Genomic DNA, 21,492 nt, shown 5'->3' on the forward strand with positions numbered 1-21,492 from the left:
TTTTATTGGAACACAGCCTCCATCATGGCTACATTATCTGGCTACCCCAGTCAGAATTCAGAAGTGACAGGAAATGGGATTTTTTATCTGTAGGCAAAAATTTGCCTCTCATAGCTTTTGTTTCCTCCTTTGTAAATGGTTTCAGTACTAAAATTGCAAGATTGTTGTTGAGAATAGACCTTTTTGTCTGCCCTTTAAAATGGTAGGTTATGACTGGTGATGTATGGTTTGATGAGGTTATGAAATGTTAAGCTAAAAAAATAAAATTTAAGCGCATCCACTGGATGCTAGAGCACGTGAGTGCTGTGAGTGATCACGATGTCCTGCGCAGGCACTGTCCTCCTAGGCTCTGTTCATGTTACCATCATGGCTCTGGCCTCAATAGAGTTGGAAGTTATCAGCCCAGTCATGGGCTGAGTTTAAGAGCAAGAGGCTGACAAAAGGCCTCACCATACCATCTACCTCAGTCCCGAGGAGTTGAAACTGTGGAGACTAGTGGCTCAGGTCTCGGAGGATAATGAGAGGGTGGGAGAAGACTGATCAGGGCCAGGGTTCTTTTGCAAGTTGACTATGAGGGAGCGCTTTCATGGTCCTCTGCAGTCCTCCTGGTAAAACACTTGAGTTGAACCTCCTATGAAGGAACCGAAGCAGCAGGGGCCCAACCTAGTTGGAAGGCATGTGTAGTCAGAAAGCCAGTCAGTTTATATCCCACTTCAGCTCGGTGCACAGCAAAAGTAGGACGGGATCTGAGCTCAGGTTGAGACTGTTTGACCTATAATCTTCAAATAGTTGCTCAAATGCAAAAGGCATATAGAAATGTTCCCATTTTACAGATGACACAACTGAGTCAGAAATGTTAGGAGAACGTGGAGTACAAGAAAAGGGTGACTAGCATGGACATCCTTTTAAGTGTCCTAGGCCATGAGTAAATAACAAATGCCAAAGACCCTCCTATCCCCAAAGAACCTTAGAAGTGCCCCAGCCACTCTGGTGCCGGCTCTTCCCAGACGCTGTGCCCCGTCTCCAGTCTCCTACCCTGCCCTAGACGGGTCCTGCAACCAGTTATAAAGAGTCAACATACGGGCCAGTTCTAACCGACAACCCTTCCTGAAAGCCCGTGCGACCCCGGCGTCCGAGCAACCGCCAGCCGCGGAAGACTAGGCCCCGCCCCTCGCGAGCTGATTGGAGGGCGTCGGCAGCGCTGATCGGCGATTGGTGAGCGGTGTCACAAAGGGCGGGACCGGAGCTTCGCGGGCCAGCGTAGGCCGGCGTCTCGGGCGCGCGAACTCCTATCCGCCTGCGGGCAGGCGAGCGAGCGAGCGGGCGGACGCGACCACCGGAGGGCGAGCGGGTGAGGGGCGCGGCGGGGCGGGGCGCGGCGCGGCCCGGAGGGAGGGCGGGTGGTGGAAGGGCCTGCTGCGTCTTCGCTGCCCCGGTGCGCCCGCCTCAGCTGCAGCCTGGTCACACCCGTGCTTCTCTGCCTACGGACTCACGGACAAATTGGTCGTACCCGTGGCTCGGGGTGCTGCTGACCCGACTTTGGGTCTGAGTGTGGTCCCTGCTGGTTGTGGCCCCAGGGCAGCACCCCCGCACTTGTGCATCGCTCCTAGGCCAGAGTGTGGTTCTAATCTGTAGCTCGATTTTCACACATCTGTAAAAGGACAAGAGTCACCTTTTTAAAAGGCTGCAACATATTGTGGGTATATTTATGTTGGGGGGAAAAATTAAAAACTAACTCGTCGTGTGACTAAGTTCCTGTGGACGAGAAGGAAGCAAAGGCCAAGGTACTGAAATTACCCCTTGAGTGCAGTTATTGCCGCTTTTGTTGGTTGGTTTTAGACATTTCAAAAGATGAAAGAAATGTTGGAAATTCACTTTGATTTTTCTCTAACAGTTTTCAAGATAAATTAGCAATTTAATCATCGTTTTATTTACTTATATTATTAAACATCACTATACGTTTTTATTGTCAATTGGTTTTCCAGTGCTCATTCATGCATACCACGGGCCACTTTGAGGATGCTTGCAGGCCTCAATGGACCCAGTTTTAGTACGCTAGGTCATTGGCCCACTTGAGCTTCCACTAGGCCATGTAATATTCTGCTGTGGTTTAGCCGGCCAGCACAACCTTTTGTCTTGTTACATTAATTTCCTTTGCTGAGAAGTATGACACAGCCGGGCGTGGTGGCGCACACCTTTAATCCCAGCACTCGGGAGGCAGAGGCAGGCGGATTTCTGAGTTCGAGGCCAGCCTGGTCTACAAAGTGAGTTCCAGGACAGCCAGGGCTGGACAGCCAGGGCTATACAGAGAAACCCTGTCTCGAAAAAAACAAAAACAAAAACCCAACCAACCAACCAAACAAAAAAGTATGCAACACAATTGCTTTCAGATATGGTCACCACCCTCGGTTCTTTTTGTGTATTGGAAATTATGCCACTAACTGGGACCAAACTTCATTTGGGAGTTCTTGTACCACTGATGATGCACCTACTGCTGTGCTGATTTTCTTCTACTTATAGGCACGTTAGTCTCATTTCAGATCTGTGCATTGAAGGATTACATGTTGCCTATGCGTATTTCACTATAATGCTGTTTTTTTTTTCTTTTTCTTCTTATAATGCTGTTGTTTTGTTTTGTTTTTGTGAAATTGCAGATTGAGCCCAGGGCCTAATATGTGCTAGGAAATACCCTATCACCTGGCTTCACATTTACCATGAGTGATGTAAGAGTGAGTAGTGAAATACAAACAGTACCACTGTTGCGTAGTGTACTCTTGCAGCTCTGACCCACAGTACTGGGAGCACAGTCCTTGTGTTGCTGCTGTTGTTTGTTTCTCATTAGTTCATATGTTGTGCAACTCCACTCAGAACAACTGTGCTCTTAGCAACAATGTTTCTTCCTGTGATGCCGTTTTTTTTTTTTTAAAGGAGCGTTAGCTATCTGCATAATTCAAGCTTCCTAAGAATGTTTTATATTAGAACTATGAAAACTCCCCTCTACAGTAGAAGTATCTGTGTATACGTGTTCATCATGATTTATAAGAATTCTGGCGTAGTGAATCAGAATGTGACTCCAGAGGAAACCAGTATCCCTCCACAGTATAATCACTGTGCCATTTCTATGACTATATAGTTGACTGTTAATTTTCTCTAATCTAAGGATTAGTGGAGAAAGGGAGTTGTTTTGAATTGAATTTCATTGAACAACCTTTAATGCACGCTAATGTGTGCAGACGGCTGAAGTGAGTGATAGAGACATTGTCCCTCCCTTACAACGCTTGTAGTTTACCAGCACGGGTGACAGACACAGAAACAGTCCAGTTTTGATGGGTATCATGGGTGGAAAAGATAGTAAGCATGAAAGATGTTGTGGGATCCTTGGTATTGGAGCCGCGGCTCTGGGGAGAGGTGTCTGGTTACTAGGCAGGCTTTGCATTATAAGCAGGCATTCTCTTTGAAGTGTGCCCCTCTCCGCGGAGCTGAGCTTTGAAAGCCGATTGGTAGCTTCTCAGGAAGCCTGGGAGGAGTTGGCCTGAGTAGGACAAAGCGGGAGCTCTAAGACTATGAGTAAGCTATGAGTAGAGGTACAAGGAGCGCAGGCATTGCTGGGGGAGTGCGGGTAAGTGAGCATGGCTGGGAGATGAAATATGCATGCTGGGAAGTCTTTCTAAGGAGTTTGAACATTGTTGGACAGATGGTGGAAGCCATGATAGGGCCTTGAGCTAGAAATAATAGGATCAGTTTACATTTTCAAAGGATAGCTGTGCTGACATCCCAGGTCATTAGGAAACTGCCCCTTGAAGCCAAAACCCGGAAGACTGACAGTGCAAAACCCTGTGATGGCCTGGGGTAACAGGAACTCCTGAGTCACTGGTGGTTTCACTACCTTGGCATATTGTGTGGCAGTTTCTTTAAAAGAGAAACAAGCACAATGGGGCTGTGGGTTTGGCTCAGCTGTTGAAGGTAAAGTGTTAACTACACAAGCATGAAGAGCCTAGCTTGGATCCCCAGCACTTACCGGAAAAAGCTAGGCACAGCAGTGTGCACCTGTCCTCTGAGGGTTGGCAGGAGGAGCCCTCGCCTTGCCAGTCAAGCTGAGTGGATGAGCAGATCAGTGACACCTTAAGAATATAAAATGGGGCTGGAGCTCTGACTCAGTGGTTAAGAGCACTGACTGCTCTTCTAGAGGTCCTGAGTTCAATTCCTAACAACCACATGGTGGCTCACAACCATCTGTAATAGGATCTGATGCCCTCTTCTGGTGTAGAAGAAAGCTACAGGGTATCATACACTTAAATAAATCTTAAAAGAGAATATAAAGTGGAAAGTGATAGAGGAGGCCATCTGATGTTGACTGCTGGTCTCCACATGCAAATATATACATGCACACAATGTATACACATGTGCACAAAAGGCTGAAAATACTCGCTTTAAAATCTAGCCTAAATAAGTTTTTTAAACTTTATAACCTGTGTACAGTTTTGCTTCATAATTGTCAGAAAATGGGGAATGTAAGATATTTCTCAGGATAATGGATAAATGAAACTAATGCATACACACAGTAGAATATAATATAGCACTTAAAGGAAAGCCATGAAGCCATAAAATGGCACAAAAGAACCTTAAATGTGTGTTCCTTAGAGAGAGCACTCTGAAAAGGTTGCACCTTGTGTGATTCCAATTGCATGACATTCTGGAAAGGGTGAAGCTATGGTAACACTTAAAAGACCAAATGTTGCCTAGAATTTGAGGGTTGGGGTGGGATCAGTAGCTCCAACCCAAAATATTTAGAAACTGAAACTACCCTGATAATGTTGTGGTAAATACATGATGCTTTTATACATCTGCCCACATCTGTCAGATGTGCACCACCAAGAATAAACCCTAATGGAAACTTTAGGCTTGAGTGGCAGCGATGTATCTATTCCTCACTTGTTAATAAGGTACTGTGCGAATGCAGTTATAACCAGTTAATATAGGTTAGCTGGAGGCAGGAAAGGGACAGGTGTATGTGGAGACTCATAATTTCTGCTCCATTTTGTTGTAGATTTAAAATTGCCCTAAAGTAAAGTCTCCTGATCTATAAGGGAAATTCATGTCTCCAGTTTAGATTTATTTTCTAGTGAGGTCTTATAATAAATTCCAAGTATAACTTCCCTCCTGCTTAAACATAGGCAATGGAAAGTAACTTCTAAATAATGTGTTAAAATAATAGCCTTAGCCAATTTTTAGAAACTTTCTTTCTAAAAGTTAAAGAAGAGCAAATCTAGTGGCTGGCTAGTCTAGTGAAGTGTAGGAATCAGAGATCATAGCTTGTCAGTCTTTGAGAGTTGCTCAGATGAAAGCTAAAGAAACTCCAAGTTGTGAAAAAGCCTCATGATTTGTGCTGTGTTGGAAATGTAAGTTACAATAAATCTTAAAAAAAAGAACAAGAAAAAAAAAAAAAGAAACTCCAAGTTAAGGCCTAATTGGTGAATGGAGAGGTTGACAGGATAAAAGATGTAAGATGCATCGTCAGGATTGGTCACTTGAAGCTGTCATGGTGTTCGTGAGAGATCCTAAATTCTGGCTTGAATGAATGGATGTGTCATGGTATGCTTTAAGCTGAGGACTGCAAGACAAGGAAGGAAGCCTTTGGAGAAAGGGGCTATTTTTGTATACATTGAATTGCACCCATTGAATTTGTACACATGTCTTTGGAATGTCTGGATTACAGATGCCATGCTATGCGTTTACAGTGATTTATTAGCCAGACACAATCTTTGTAGAACTAGTGCACCTTTATGTACATTCCTCGGCCAGTCATGTAGCATATACCTATAGTGCACCTTTATGTACATTCCTCGGCCAGTCATGTAGCATATACCTATAGTCCCAGCACTGGGGAGACGTGAGGCAGGAGGATCATAAGGATGAGGCCAGTCTGGACTCAAAAATAAATAAATAAAAAATAAATGTTTATGAAAATTAGAGTGACCTCAGTGATACCACATATTCTTTTGGTAGGAAAGATTTGAAATTATTGTATAGCCGATATTTACTTTTGACTTTCACAATAGGGTTGCTTGCTGATATCCTTATACTCTCAGGCTTTCCCCATACTGAAATAAACTACAAAATTTTTCTATGGGCTGGAGAAGTAGCAAAGTGGTTGAGTGTTTGCTTAGCATGTGTGAGTCCATGGTTTGATGCTGAAAAAAGGAGTTTACCTATCTTTAAGGAATACTTCCCAACTTATTCTGTGAGGCTAACACATGTCTAGACATAAAGAACCAAACAATGACACCAACCTGCAAGGACTGGTTGGAAGGATGAGAGGAGTGGGGGAGGAGGAAGAAGGAGGTAGAACAGGATCCTCAAGAGATATTTCCTGATCAAGTCCAGCTCTGTCTGTCTGTCTGTCTATCTACTTATCTATCCAAAGAGTACTATGTACACAAATGGGATTTTGTTCCAGGAATGCAGGATGAATTAACAAAAAAAATTAATCAGTCTAATATATCTTATTAGTTATAAACAAGTGAAGACCATGTGATCACTTAAATAGACACTGAAAAATATCTTAGAAAGCCTGTACCTTTTTGTGGTTAAAAGTAAAGCAAATTCCTAAGCAATGTGGGAATAATCAGGAATTTTTCAACCCGGATAAAATGATGTATTAAACCTGACAGCTGACATATCTAATGGTAAAAGGCTCAATTCCTTCCTCCTATAATCAAGACAAAGACAGAGATTTCCAGTTCACTCACCTTTAATCACACTTTACTCTAGGATATACGGGCAATTAAATAGGAAAAGATAAGTGCGTCCACACTGGAGAGAGCAGAAGGCTTTCTGTAGCTATTGTGTGTGTAGGGTTAAATATAGACAATCCCAAGGAATCCATGAAAAGCGGTTTGAGCACAGTAGACGCAGTGGCTGTATACAAGATCAATAATATATTGAAGCCATTTGTATTCTAATACATAGTGTGTGAAAAAACACAAATTAGAAGAGGGCTATTTCCTAATCCCCAAATGTAGTCAAGTTAGAGTAATCAGAACTATGAGAGATGCACTAACAGGCCAGTATAGTGAAATGTCAGGAGATAGGCCCCTCACGTTTATAGTCAGTTTTCTCTAAGAATTCTATAAATTCAATGGGGTTAGCATAGTCTTTCCAAAAACGATACTGCAAATATTGATTTTCTCTGTGCAAAAGAATAAAGTTGAATTCCTATTCAGAATGAACACTAAACCTAAAAATAAGTTAAAACTGTGCAATTCTTGGGGAAAATGTGTGTAAATTGACTGCCTTGGGTTAGATCAGTATATCTAACTGCGACAAGTGGCTAGACTGAGCTTCTTCAGTTGAGAACTGAATTTGAAAAGACATTACCAAGAAGCCAAAGGCCAGCTTACAGAATGGGAGAAAGTATTTGCTAATCCTATATTCTACATGTGACTTATATCTAGAATACTATCTATTTTTAAAACAATTTTTAAATTTATATAATTTGATCATATCCTATTCCCCCAAGTCTTTCTCCTCTCCCCTCCCTACCAACCCACTTTAAGTTTTCTCAAAAAACAGAAACCTTACACAACAAAACCAAGGAAACAAAATAAAATACCACCTCAAAACAAGAAACAACCTCCCCCCCACCTGCCCCCTGTCCCCGCACACCAAACTGTAACCAAAGAAGGGCATTCAAAGAAAATTATAGAGTGTGTTATATGTATAGTTAACGACTCCTGAACATGAGATCCACCCTGGAGTGGTTGATGGACCCAGTGCTCCTCCGTTGATGGTTCAGTGGTTAACTTCTACCCTAGTAGCTAGGTTTCCATCCATTCATTTTAGAAAATATAAAATATAAGATAAAACAAAAAAAAAATCAATTGAAGTTGGGCAAGGCAAACCAACAGAGGGAAAAGAGCCCAAGAGAAAGCACAAGAATCAGAGACCCATTCATTTGCACACTCAGAAATCCCACAAAAACACTAAACTGGAAGCCATAAGTGCAGAAGACCTAGTGACACCTCCGCCCCACCCTGTGGCAGGCTCTGTGTGTGCTACTTCAGTCTGAGTTCACATGAGCTTTGCTCCTGTTGAATTAGAGGGTCTTGTTTTCTTGTGTCCTCAATCCCCTGCCCCCTGCTCTTAAACTCCCACCCCCTTTTTGGTTACCCAAGCAGTGTCAGGTATGGGTTCCATCTTGTGGCGTGGCCTTAAGTCAGTTGTTTGTTGGTTATTCTCACAAGCTCTGCACCACCATTGCCCTAGACTATCTTGCAGATAATATTGTAGATGAAGGATTTGTTGTTAGTTTGGTGATTGTTTCTCTTAATAGTATAAAGAGTATGTTCCTGTATCAAAGACACTAGAACATAGAGGTGAAGGCTCGCTGTAGGCACTGGTTTGCCATCTCCATGGTCAGTGACTTGTGTAGGCATAGTTTTCAGGAGTGGGACCTTGCTGTCAGTTTGGAGAGAAACCTATAGTCTTGGTAATTGTTCTGGGTTGTTTGGGGATTCCTGTGGGCCCTCTGGCCAACAACTCAATTAAATGTAGCTCAATCCTGGTACTGGAAGCTTCATTTGGTGACAAGAAATGGCCAGCTGGGACTCTGTCTTATTAGATCACCTTCATAACACTTTAAAATCAGTGATAAAGACTAGGCAAAGTCTTCAAATATTCTCCAAGGGTGAGGTGCAGAGGGCCTCTCATCACATAAAAGATGCTCAGAGTCATTTAGAGTGAAGATCATCACTATGTTGTACTCTGTAGTAGGATAGCTTTAATAAAAAAGACAATAAAAGTATTGATAAAGATATGAAGAGATCTGCACCCTCACTTGTTTATTATGAAATAGTTTGAACTACTTGGAAAACACTTTAGTAATTAATTCCACAAATTGCTTAATATGTTGCCATGGGACCCAGCACACCTTTTTCCCTCTGAATGTGTATCAGCAAAAAAGGAAAATTTGTCCACGTGATAGCTGATTGTTCACTATAGCACTATTTATAATTAGCTCCAAATTAAAACCCACCCAAACACCATAAACCAGTGACTGGGTAGATAACATGCACCAGGTCCACCCAGGAGACTATTATTCATCCACCAGATGGACGAAGTATTGATCCATGGATGACCAATGTTGTACAAGAAGCTTCTGGCCTCACTCACTGCTAGAACACTTGGTTGGCATACTCAAAGCCCTTGCTCAGAACCCATCAATGGTTGTGGTGGCTGGACATTTTTAGTGTTAAAAATGAGTAAATTTTAGATGTCAAGTGAAAGGTATGGTTATGAGTCAATTTGTGGGATATGAATTATATCCCAACAAAACTTGGAAAAAGATTGCCTCATCTCTTCAGAAAGATACATATTTTTGTAGTTTAAACTTGGTTTAAGTTGACAAAGTTTTTACCAAATAACAGCAGTTTTTCAGTATGATCACCCTTGCTGCTAGTATATTATTATTATTATTATTATTATTATTATTATTATTATTATTATTATTTTATTCTTTAATCTTATTTTACATTCCAGACTTTATCTCCCTCCCAGTCACCCTCCCAACTGTTCTACATCCCACACCTCCTCCCCTGACCCCTATCTCCAAGAGGATGTCCCCACCACCCACACCTCACCAGACCTCCTCACTCCCTGGGGCCTCAAGTTTCTCAAGGGTTAGGTGCGCCTTCTCTGACTGAACCCAGACCCGGCAGTCCTCTGCTGTGTATGTGTTTGGGGCCTCAATCAGCTAGTGTATGCTGCCTGGTTGGTGGCTCAGTGTCTGAGCAATCTCTCGGGACCAGGGTAGTTGAGACTGCTGGTCTTCCTATGGGGTCATCCTCCTCCTCAGCTTCTTTCAGCCTTTCCCTAATTCAACCACAGGGGTCAGCAGCTTCTGTCCATTGGTTGGGTGAAAATATCAGCATCTGACTCTTTCAGCTGCTTGTTGGGCCTTTCGGAGGGCAGTCATGAGAGGCTCCTGTTTCTACACTCTTAATTTACCATATGCTTCTTTGTGATGCACTTGTCTCTCATGCTCAGTAGCTATTGTATGCTTGTGAGTAGAGATCACTTAGTGTCTATGTAATTACTTCTTTTTAATGCTAGAATGGCTGATCATCTTTGGAAACTCAAATACTTGATGGTTATTTAGTGGATCAAATTTTAAAAGAACTTATTGAGGTGCCATTTTTCTTATCCAGTGTAATTATGTATAAAGACTCTAAAATTTTATATGGCTTAAAAGAGAAACATGTTTTAGAGAAGGATGTATATGCAATTGGAGAATCTTATAGAACCATATTGATAAATTGAATTTGAATAATAGCAAAAATGTTGTAATATGCCGTATATTAACAGCAATGCAGAGCTCTAGTAAGGTACTGTAAAGAATCAAAAGCATATCTATTCTTCATGGTTAGTCTACTTCAGGAGTGATTTCAGAGGGAGGCACGGAAGGTTCAGTGTTAGGCACACTTTGTAAAGGCAATAAAATAGGTTCTTAGAGGATTTGGAAGGTGAGTGTGAGCCAGAGTTTTTCAGGAAATCTGAGTGAAGAACAGACTTTTGGATTTGCTTTAAAAAGCTAATTTTTGGTTTTTTTTTCAGGAACAGAACTCAAACATGAACAACGATACATATTACAAATGTTCAAAGCTGATTTGGGTAGAATTGGAATACAGTTGCATACAACATATTCCAGAAGAATCAGAAAAGTCAAAGTAATGGATAACAGAAAAGAGCCTCCATTCTTCAATGAAGATAACGTGGGACCATTTTATTTCAAACTTCCTTTCTATGACACCATGGAACTCTTCATCGAAACGTTGACTGGAACATGTTTTGAACTAAGAGTTTCACCCTTTGAAGCTGTTATCTCTGTGAAAGGAAAAATTCAAAGATTGGAAGGTATTAGTCTTTGTACAATATGAGGATTAAGCATCTTATAAGTTTTTAAGTCTTTGTTTCTATAATATGAAGATTAAACATAAGTTTTTTTAGTGAATAAAATTTAAATGTAAAAGTTTAAGCATATGACATTAGGATGACAGGATAATAGAATCCCTTGTCTTCATCAGCTTTTAGCTTAGAAACCACCTCTTTTGTTGTCCTGTTTTCCTGCCTTACCACTCCCTCCACAAGATTGTCTCAATTCAGATCTCCAGCCTCATGTTAATGGCATAAAATAAATATTTCAAAATAGTTTTTTTGGAAGGTAGGATGATACACATATTGTACTGTAACATTTTGCAATTGTTTTTAATGGGAAATATAATTTATTTCCTTTTACGGAACTTGCTTATTTTTACACCACTTTGTAAATCCTTTTGTACCATGTGGAGATTTTCTGAAAGTTTTGGGTTACGTTTACATATATTCAAAGTTCCTCTAACATAGCCAGGGTTTTAGATGACATGTAATATCTTTTTGTGTTATATATGTTTGTGATGCCATAGGTAACTTTATGTTAAAATTAGTCTTCCAGATTTAAGAATATCATTTATAGTTGTCCAGTTTGGACTAGAAAGTTAAATTATTCCATATAATGCTTAATAGATCTTTTCTGGGAGAGTCAACTGGAACTTGTTTGTGATATGAAGATTCTAATTAGAATTTCTTTCCAGCCAACTTAAATACAGAATTATAGAAGGACAAGAGTGGGTGGAATTATTTGTTCTGTGTGAGATCAAAGATTCTGGGTATTTGAGTTTTTGAATATTTGCTTTTCCTTTTTCCCTCTCTCTCAAGGTAGTTTTAGGGGGTAGCTGAGTCTAGAACCACATCAAATAGTGGCACATGCACCCCTCTCTTTTTAAGCGACAAAGGCAGTGACAGTCATTGTGTTCTGCAGGAGACTTCAAAAGAACAGCCTTCATGAAAAATCAGTTTTAATCCTTTTCTGGATGGCCTTTGTTCCTCCTCCCTGGACGTCAATTGGCGCTAACATGGCAAGACTCTCAAGACTCCAATTAGCAAGATTTGACTGGAGAGGACAGAGGGGACAGTGCTTGAGTTAGTCCTGCAGAGGAAATGGTTGTTCCTCCAGAAGGCTTTCCTTTGGGTAACTTTTGATGAGTTCAGAACTAGTGCCTGGTGGGAGGGGAATAGAAGGGCTCTGTGGAGGAGAGGCTGAGGAGGACGTGGGGACCTGGGAGTGACCGCACTGAGGCAGAGAGGGAAGCAGTAGCTGACAGGGGCTGTAATGGGTCTGGAATTACAAAGCCACTAACAAGTTAACATTAATTTCTAAAGTCACAGTTTAACTTATTTTGTGTGTATGCATCCACATACGCGTGTGCTTGTCACAGCACACCTGTGGAGGTCAGAGAACAATTGTGGGACTTGACCCCTTCTTTCTACTCTGTAGGTCTTGGGGATCAAACTCTGTCAGGCTGTAGCAGCAAGCTGCAAGCACCGTTAGCCACTGATCCATCACTGCATGCTAACCACATCTTGCTGGTTCTCAAATTAATATTTCTTAATCTCAAAAATAGGAATGATGACAGTTACAGTTGTTGCAAATGATCTCAGGATTACATCAATTGCCAAGTGTAAAATACCCACTTTCCTCATCAAGGGAAAATGCTTATCTGGAGATAGTGTCCTGCATTTCTGAGGACCTGATCTGCTACATGCAAACACTGCCCTGGAGTTGAGAAAGAAGTGTGTGTGTGCCAAGAAGCGTAAGGGGCTATGCAGAGCAGCGGGAGCCCTTGTGCCCTTAGCTTTGGTATTGCTGCTCCCTAAATAGATACCCCTCCCCTTCCTCCTCCTCTCCCCCTCCCCTCCCCTCACCCTCCTCTCGACTTCTTTCTTTTTTTGAGACAAAGTCGTGTCCTAGCTGGGCCTTGAATCTTCTGTGTAGGTTCCATTCTTGTGTGGCAAGACTCACTTGAGCAACAGTGGCAGGATCCAAATTGGGCTGGGTCTTCCTACATCAATTAACAAATACGTGCCTCACAGCCTAATCTGATGGAGGCAGTTCCTCAATTAAGATTCCCTTATCTCAGATATGTCTAGGTTGGTGTTAAGTTGGCAAAAACTAACCAGCAAGTCTACCCCTTGCCAGTCTGATACACGGACACATTATTGTTAATTCATAATCTTTTCTCCCCTTTGTCCCCAAGATCTCATGTTACTATCACAATATAATATACAGTATAACTTTAATATGCAGTACAACTTTGAAAGTCCCATAGTCTTCAAAATTTCCATTGGTTTAAAACTCCAAATTCTTGGTGGGGCATGGTTGCACATGTCTTTAATGACTTAATCCCAGACCTGGGAGGCAGAGGCAGCTGGGTCTCTGTGAATTTGAGGCCAGCCTGATCTCAGGGAGTTCCAGATCAGCCAGGGCTGCACAGAGAAACCCTATTGGGGGGTCGGGGATGTTCAAAATCGCTGTAAAAACCCAAAGACTCTTAGCTGTGGGTTCCTGTAAAATAAAAAACAAGGTAGATACTTTCTTATGTTAAGAGTGAAGAACCAGTGCACAATTATAGTTAGAGCACAACCAAACCACATCCCACAGTGTAAATAGTTCAGTGTCCACGGCCTGCCACTTGCACTTGGGCAGTGTCTCCTATCAGCGCTGTTTCCCACACTGCACACAGCTCTGTCTTAGGCTCAGGCTGGCTCCATCCCTACCTGCCCCCATGCTTGGTAGTGCTCTGAGAGGCCTATATGCTGTGGTGTCCACAGCTGCTGAAGCTGCATCTTCACTAATGACCGTTCTTGGCTTCTTGGGGTGCTAAGCCTCAGCTTCTCTCCATGACTCCATCAATCCTGGGACTTGCATTGCTGCTGAGGCTGCACCTTTGCCAGTGGCCTCTCCCAGTCTCACTGCTGTTCTGATAGAGCGAGTTTCTCAATTGAGGTTCTCTCTTGACAGATGACCATAGTTTGTGTCAAGTTGACAAAAACTGACCAGTACAACTAATTTTCCAAGGAGCAATGCTTTCTCCTTTTCGTTAGAGGATGCATTATAAGCCAAGGTCTGGACCTAACAGTAGACTTCTTATTCATAGTAATGGAAGTGCAAGGACAGTGGATGAGGACAAATGAAGATATTTGTATTACTGATATTAATACACTCTAACGGAAGAATAAGGCTAGTGCTTCACGTAGGAAACCCTGCAGGTCGGCTTGGTTGCCTAGGCCAAGTGTGTCTTAGTGCAGCTGGGGCAAAGAATGGGCACGTGTTGGAAAGGAAATCAATGCTGCTTAATAAAGCATGTGAGGGCTTAAGCACATCAAAAGAGACTTAAAATCCTGCTAACAGCAGCCTTTAAATCAAGATGAAGTTGCTTGAAATGAAGAGGGCTCAGGCTTTAATATTGCTCACAAGAATACACAGCTATGGTTTTCTACAGGTATTATATTGGGAGTGATCATTTGCAAGTTTGGAATAGTTATATAGAGTTATATAACTTCCACACTGTCATGGAATTTTTGCAAATAGTTCATCTTTCCATTTATCTACATTAATACCAAAAGAGGCAGGTAGTTAAAAGCAAAAAAGTAAAAAAAAAAAAATAGTAAAAAACTGTGAGTGTAGTTAAAAGGGAATTTGAACTTAGAGCCGTCCTGCCTAGGTAGTTAATGCTACTCCCAGAAGCCTTAGTTATTAAATGAAAATCCCAGGGCCAGATGTATCATTCTTCCTTACAAGTTGTTGGTCAGGAGGTCCCCAGAGGTACCCAAAGCAATACAGACTACTGTTGTTACTCCTGGTTGCCCACCAGAACCAGACGGTGGAACTCTATTGCCGAGGACACAGTGCAGTTTGTTAGCAGGACATAGAGAAATCAAGCTGTAAATAAGTTCGAAACTTCTTCATTGTGCTTGAAGTTGCTATGCAAGCCATTGGGGGAGAAAGTTGATCAGTGGTCTTGCCCAGATGTGGGCCTTCATTCTAAAATACTGAACTGCAAAGTAAATGGCCCATGGTGCAGTAGTGGCCTGACCGTGATGGGGTAGCCACTCTCTGATTGGATCTGAGGCCACCCCACAGGAGGGAGGTCATGCCTGATAATATAAAATACATAGCTATGGACCTTGTAGGCCTTAGAGTTTGAAATTATTATTTCAGCGTTGCTAAACAGACCTATGCCAGAATGCCTTAGAAATATTATGTTTATAATTATAGATTTGTGCGCCTGTCATCTGTAGTTAGAGCAACTTGTTTTTGCAGTGGCCAGTGGTTAATGTAGACTCATAACTGGTCAGAGTGCTCAGAGTGACTGTTGAGCACTGAGCCCCAAGTGGACTCATACCTGCCTGAAGGTTCAGGGACTACTGAAGAAGTGCCTTATGAACATTATATGACTATTATATTCATGAATTCAAGACTGAGGTTACCTGTATAATATGGAGCATCCCGGACTGGACTGGGGGAGGGCGTTTATAAGACAACACTTCTAGAAGCTGTCAATGGCTGGTGAGCTGAGTGAGTGATTTTTCAGTGCTGCACCATCGCCAAGTTTTTATATGCTAGTAAATAACACCACATCCATGCCCATGTAGGCAGCCCTAGTTCAATTCAGGGGGTCAGTTGGAAAATGATGAAGTAGGAGGGGACCTGCTGGGAGAAGGAGTAGCTGGGAGATTGAGAGAGAATAAGGAGAGTGGATATGATCAAGTTATATTATATATACATGTGAAACTCACTATGTAACTACATGGTTTTCTTTTGAGGTGAAGGAAAGAGAATTTTGTGAGGAGTGCAGAGTCTTTATGCTCTTCCTTTCCTTGACAGAATGACAAGACAAAGGACCGCATCTTTTGTGCGGTCTCTTGCTGGAGTGGAATGTGTATGTAGGTCCTGCCTTATGGGGCTGTGGCGTGGATGTTGGTCCTGGCTCTGTGATATCTTTGGAGTGTGGGGAGGCTCAGGAATGGTGAAGTTGCTGATTCATCTCTCTGTAGTTCCTCCTCTGGCAGGTTTGGGCCCCAAGAAGCAGCTGAGCCTGACTGAAGTACCAAGACACATGACCTGGGGTCTCAGGCTGAGCAGGATGGGGCTTTCTCTCTAGAGCTGACTAGCTGCTAACTCGGGTAGCAGCTTTTTAAAGTGGCTTCTGCCACTGCTGCAGTCAAGTGTCCAGGAGAAGGGTCTCCCTAGAACCATCTGCCCTGTATAGGTGCAGCCCTTAAAGTCTGTCTCCTCCCTTACTCTACTCTCTCTCTTGCTCCTTCCCTTTCCCTCTTCTCCTCCTCTCTCTGCTGTTTGTTATTGAAAATAAACTACACATGTTTAGAGGCTGTTATCTGGAGCAGAGTTCTAGCCGTAGCAGTCATACCCCTCCTTTCTAGGAAGACAGGAAGCCCCAGTAAGGACTCAGTCCTTCAAGTCTGAGTTGGAGTTTCTCTCCTATTGTTTCCCAGAATTGCCTCCTAGTCTTTCTTTCCTATATAGCTAGTGTGTTGCTGCTGTCTGGAAGGCTGCTTTACAAATGTCTCCCTCCAACTGTCTCCCCTTTAGTTCCCAGAGACTCTAGCAGTCCATGCAAGGATGTAGTATGCTCTTTTATCTCAAATGATCTTTTAAAGAGGTGGTGGGTAGGTGGGCTGGAGACATGGCTCAGAGGTAAAGAGAGCATACCACTCTTGCAGGGAACCTGAGTTCAGTTGCCAGCACCCATGTTAGGCAGCTCACTACTGTAATCCCATTTCCAGGGGATTTTGAAACTCTCTTTTAGCCTCAACTGGCACTGGATATCTGCACTCACGTGCACTTACTTTGGTCTTTTTATTTTGAGATTGAAATTTATTTTGTTAGTAAGACGTGTATTTAATATCTAGAAATCTCTAAACTAATATATCACCAAACAGTCACAATAACATAAAAATACAATTTTATACATATCAAACATGGAAATTTTCACTTAGAAAAATGAACACAAAGCAAAAGATAGCCATAAGACCATATTGCAGTGAGAGTTAAAACTATTAGAGTATTTGAAGATAGAAAAAAAAAAAACACTCTTTAAGTTTCACCTCTTTTCTCCTGTGACTACTGGAATTGCAAAAAACAAAACAAAACAAAAAAACAAAAAAAATACCAAACCAACCAACCAAACAAACAACAACAAAAAAACCCTCAGTCGAGTTGTTGAGGTAGCCATGGCTTTACTGTTGCTTAGTGCTGGCAATGCAGTATCCTGAGATGTGTGGCCATTGAGAGTAACCCCCAGGCTCTGTTCCCATTCACCCCTAGAAACAGAACGTCCTTTAGTGCTTGAGCCTAACATGTCATATGGCCCTGGATAAGTTGGTGTCTGGGTTGGGTCCAGGATGTCTTCCTGATCTTTGGGGGACCTGGCTGGCACTGAGTCATTGTTGAGTGTATTTAACAGATAATTTACAACCTTTGTCTAGTAAATCTAATGTTTGTGCTTCTTCAGGGATAGTTATTGATTTCCTCTATAAGTGTGCTCGTCTATTTATTTCTTGGCATGACTCACAGTTATTTAATGAAAGTGGATGTTTGAATATTATTATGTGATAATCCTGGAAATCAGATTCTTCATCCTACTTAGGATTTATTTTTATTGTTTGCTTAGTGACGTTCTTTTCCTTTCTTTTTTTTTTTTTATTCTTTATGATGGAAACTATGGAGGCAGAAGTAGAGTGTCTATTTCTGTCACCTTCTAAGATGACACCAGGCTTGTATCATGTGACACTGTATCAACATATTCAGCAGTAATGAGTGAAACTCAGGCTGCTGCCTCTCGGCACCTATGAAGTAATGAGTGGTTTTGGTGAGTGTGTGGGTTCTCTATTTCAGCAGCCAAGTCCTTCCTTCTAATCCCACCTCTTATCCCGAGCTTTTGTCCCCACCGGCAAGAACACACTCAGGACAACTGGAATCTTCTGCGGCAAAGCTTTTATTGCTTACTTATCAGGAGGGAAGACCCCGAACCAGGAAAATGGCACTGCTTATATAGCCCGCAGCGTGACGTTTCAGCACCTGATATGGCGTGACAGCTCCTGATTCGTTGCTTGCCCATCACCCCATTACTATGCTGTGAGATGGGCAGTGACTAGGCGTGAGTTCACTCTTGCACATGCGCATAAGGCTTATTTACTAGTTAGGTGCAGTGGAAGCCAGCGCCATCTTATAATGTCGATTGCTCACGGCATGTACGTACGTACGTACGCGATTGCTCGGGGCACGGCTCTCCACAAACAGCCAAGTCCTTCCTTCTAATCCCACCTCTTATCAAGTGTGATGGAACTGCCTGGGTCCTCCTTATAAACATTCATGCAGAGCCCTAGTTTCCTGTCAAGCTGATAGCCAGTGACATGACTCATCAGTTAGGGAGGACATCTCCTGCCAAGCCTTGACCTGAGTTTGATCCCATAAGAGATGTCTTATGATAGAAGGAGAGAACCAACTCCAGAGCATGATCCTGTGACCTCCACATGTGTGTGTGTAGACGCACAATAGATAAATATGTAATAAAAAAGTTTTATATTAATGTAAGGATCAGTACTAGCTTTCCTATTTAACATGATTTTTCTTTCTTTTTTTAAAAATAGCATTCATTGGTTAAATTATTTTCATGTTTCAAAGTACAGTGTAATTATCCTAACTTCCTATTAAAATGGCAATTAGGCTTTTTATTATTATTTTTTTTTGCTTTCTTAAATTAGCATACTAGATGATGGGTTCTATATGACATCTTCTTACATACAGATAATTTCACTCTGCACCTGTTCACTCCCCTCCCCTAATAACCTCTGCCATCACCTTTCCTAACCTTTCCTCCCTCTTGCTGGACTCCTGCCTCTTCTTGAATAGTTCCTTTCAGCTTTTATGCCATGTAGGTTCCATTACACACCCATCCATTCATCCATCCACCCATCCACCCATCCACCTACCCACCCATCCATCCATCCATCCAACCACCCATCCATCCATTCACCCATCCATCCATCCAATTCCTCCCTCACTTAAAGTCACTTCCTCTTTCAGTTGGGTCTCTCTACCATGTGGGTTTTGAGAATTGAACTCAGGTCAACAGTCTCGGCAATGAACGCTTACTTGCTGAGCCATCTTGCTGGCTCCTAAATATCTGTTTTTTTATGTCAACGTCATTCTGTTTTTTTATAATAATATTATTACAGCTTTGAACTGTAATTTGAAATCAAGTATTATGAAACCTCAACATTTGCTAAAGAGAGCTTTGACTATTTGTGGCCTTTGGTGATTCCATGTGATTTTAGGATTGTTTTTATATTTCTATGAAGAATACCAGAAGTATAATGGGGATTGTATTGAATCTGTAGGTTGTTTTTGATAACATAGCCAGTTTTACAATATTGATTTTGCCCAGCCAATAAGTATGGGGGAGGGAGCTTTTCTGTCTCCTTGTATCTTCAGTTTCCTTCATTACCTTAGTTTTTCATTGCAGAGATCATTCATGCCCTTGGTTAGGTATATTTTTAGGCATCTTATTTTTATTTTTGGAGAGCTTTTATAAATAGAATTTCTCTTCCTAATTTCTTTCTTAGCAAGTTTGTTTTTAATATATAGAAAATTTGCCGAGCTCTATATCTTGATTTTTGTACTCTGCTACTTTGCTAAGAGTATTTATCTGATATGAGTCATTGGGGTCCTTTACGTACAGGATCATGTCATTTACAAATAGGGATAAATACTTTGACTTCTCCCTTTCTTATTTTTATTGCTCCATCAACTCTGCTTGCTCCAGCTCAAAAATGTATCTATTATTATACATGAGTACACTGTAGCTTATATATAACATGCACCAGAAGAGGGCGCCAGATCTCATTACGGGTGGTTGTGAGCCACCATGTGGTTGCTGGAATTTGAACTTAGACCTTCAGAAGAGTAGTCAGTGCTCTTACCCACTGAGCCATCTCGCCAGCCCATCCCTTTTATTTCTTGTCTTACTAATGTAGCTAAAACTTTGAACAACTTACTGAATAGGAATAGCAAGGATGGATACCCTGTCTTGTTCCTGATTTTAGAAGTAATACTTTTAAATTTTGGCCCATTTAGCATCATGTTGGTACATATGTTGCATGTAGCCTTTATTGTGTTGAGGCGTGTTCCTTCTGCTCCTAATTTCTTCAGGGCTTGTTTTAGGAAGAGTTGCAGACTTTTGTCAAAGGCCTTTTCTGTGTCTATTGAGATGATCTGTGATTTCTGTCCTCAACTAGAAAGAGATTATAATGATTTTACTTACATAATTCTTAATGCAAATATAAATATATTTTAAACATACATCTATCTAAATTATTTAAGAAAACTTCGTAAGAATCATATTTAAACAGAAGAAAACAAGAGCCCAAGAAAAGGCACATGAAACAGATATAAATACAGAGACCCACTTGTTTCCACACTCATTAATCACATAAAAAACACCACACTGGAAGCCCTTGCTGGGTATCAGAGAGCTGGCCTGGTCTAGCTGCCTTGAGAGGCGTGCATTGTGAGTGTTCAGCCTAGAGCCTGTGGCTCCTGGTGCACTATGTGCCTTTCAGTTCCTAAGAAGTCAGGGCCCTCTCCTAGGCAGTGAAGCATTCAGGCCACTTATGTGTCTGTGTTCCCTCAATCAGTGAAGCGTACAGAGGCTTGACAGGACAATTGGTCTCAGACATTAATCTTGTGTACTCTGTATAGTTTGCAAATGGCATCGTATACTAGAAACTACAATTGTTTTGATCCTGGCAACCACAATTATATTTTGTTTCTGATAAAGGTATAAGAAATCTGATTGCTTTCAATAAACTTGTCTCAGCCTTAGTTTTGCTAAGACCCCCCCCAAAAAAAAATCATGTTTAAGCTGTAATATGTAAATACACACCAATATGACTGAGTGTTCATGTCCCTACAACCGATCTCTTTTGGATACTTGTTCACTATTATAGAGTTAGCCCACACTGGCCTGGAATATCTTATATAGCCCAGGGTAGCCTCAAAGTTACTCTCTTGCTCCCTTAGTCTTCTAATGACTGGGATTATGTGTGTCCCCATGCCCAGAGTTTCTCATAATTCTTTGGTTGGGACCCTAATCTAATCCTCGATTGATGGCATTTATAGATTGAGGCCTTTAATAGACAAATTAGGGTATGCGTGCAGTTCTCATGATAGTATCTTTGCAAGAAGAGACATAAGAGTTCTTTCTCAGTGTTCTCATGGACAAGGCCATGTGAATGTACAGTGGACTGTAACTGCTTACATGCCAAGAAAAGTGGCTTTAGCATGAACTTACTTGGAACCTTGACTCCATGGGCTCTGTCTTGAAAGCCCCAGATACACATTTCTGCTGTTTAAGCCACCCAGACTATAATGCTTTTTTAAAACTAGCATCCTGAGCAGACTTCTTTTAGTTTCTGTCTCATATATTATATAAATGAATACCCAGATATACGACATCATGGCAAAGTAAGTAGTAATCAGAGATTCTCCTAACGTTCTTGGGAATAGACTCTCCTGCAATGGAAGTGAGTATGAAA

At 41.7% G+C, this 21,492-nt stretch overlaps 1 protein-coding gene across 16 annotated transcripts in view; it reads left to right on the forward strand.

Annotated features, from left to right (window-relative positions):
• The first annotated feature begins 632 nt into the window (after positions 1-632).
• Positions 633-21,492, forward strand: part of Zfand4 (zinc finger, AN1-type domain 4) — a 69,830-nt gene continuing 48,970 nt past the window's right edge. For 4 of the 16 annotated variants that reach the window (XM_006506515.3, XM_030255563.1, XM_011241443.3 and 1 more), the window contains exon 1: positions 10,612-10,911. Coding sequence is in view for 5 of the 16 variants with exons in the window: in XM_006506506.4 (XP_006506569.1) it covers positions 10,650-10,911 (262 nt within the window). In the remaining 11 variants the exon portion in view is untranslated. Of the gene's footprint in view, positions 1,785-2,299; positions 3,620-10,611; positions 10,912-11,854; positions 12,065-21,492 lie in introns of those variants that run through there. The other 12 variants (XM_006506508.4, XM_011241444.3, NM_001309446.1 and 9 more) reach the window with 9 other exon arrangements.

Source organism: Mus musculus, chromosome 6 (genome assembly GCF_000001635.26).
Source record: "Mus musculus strain C57BL/6J chromosome 6, GRCm38.p6 C57BL/6J".
NCBI classification, from domain to species: Eukaryota; Metazoa; Chordata; class Mammalia; order Rodentia; family Muridae; genus Mus; species Mus musculus.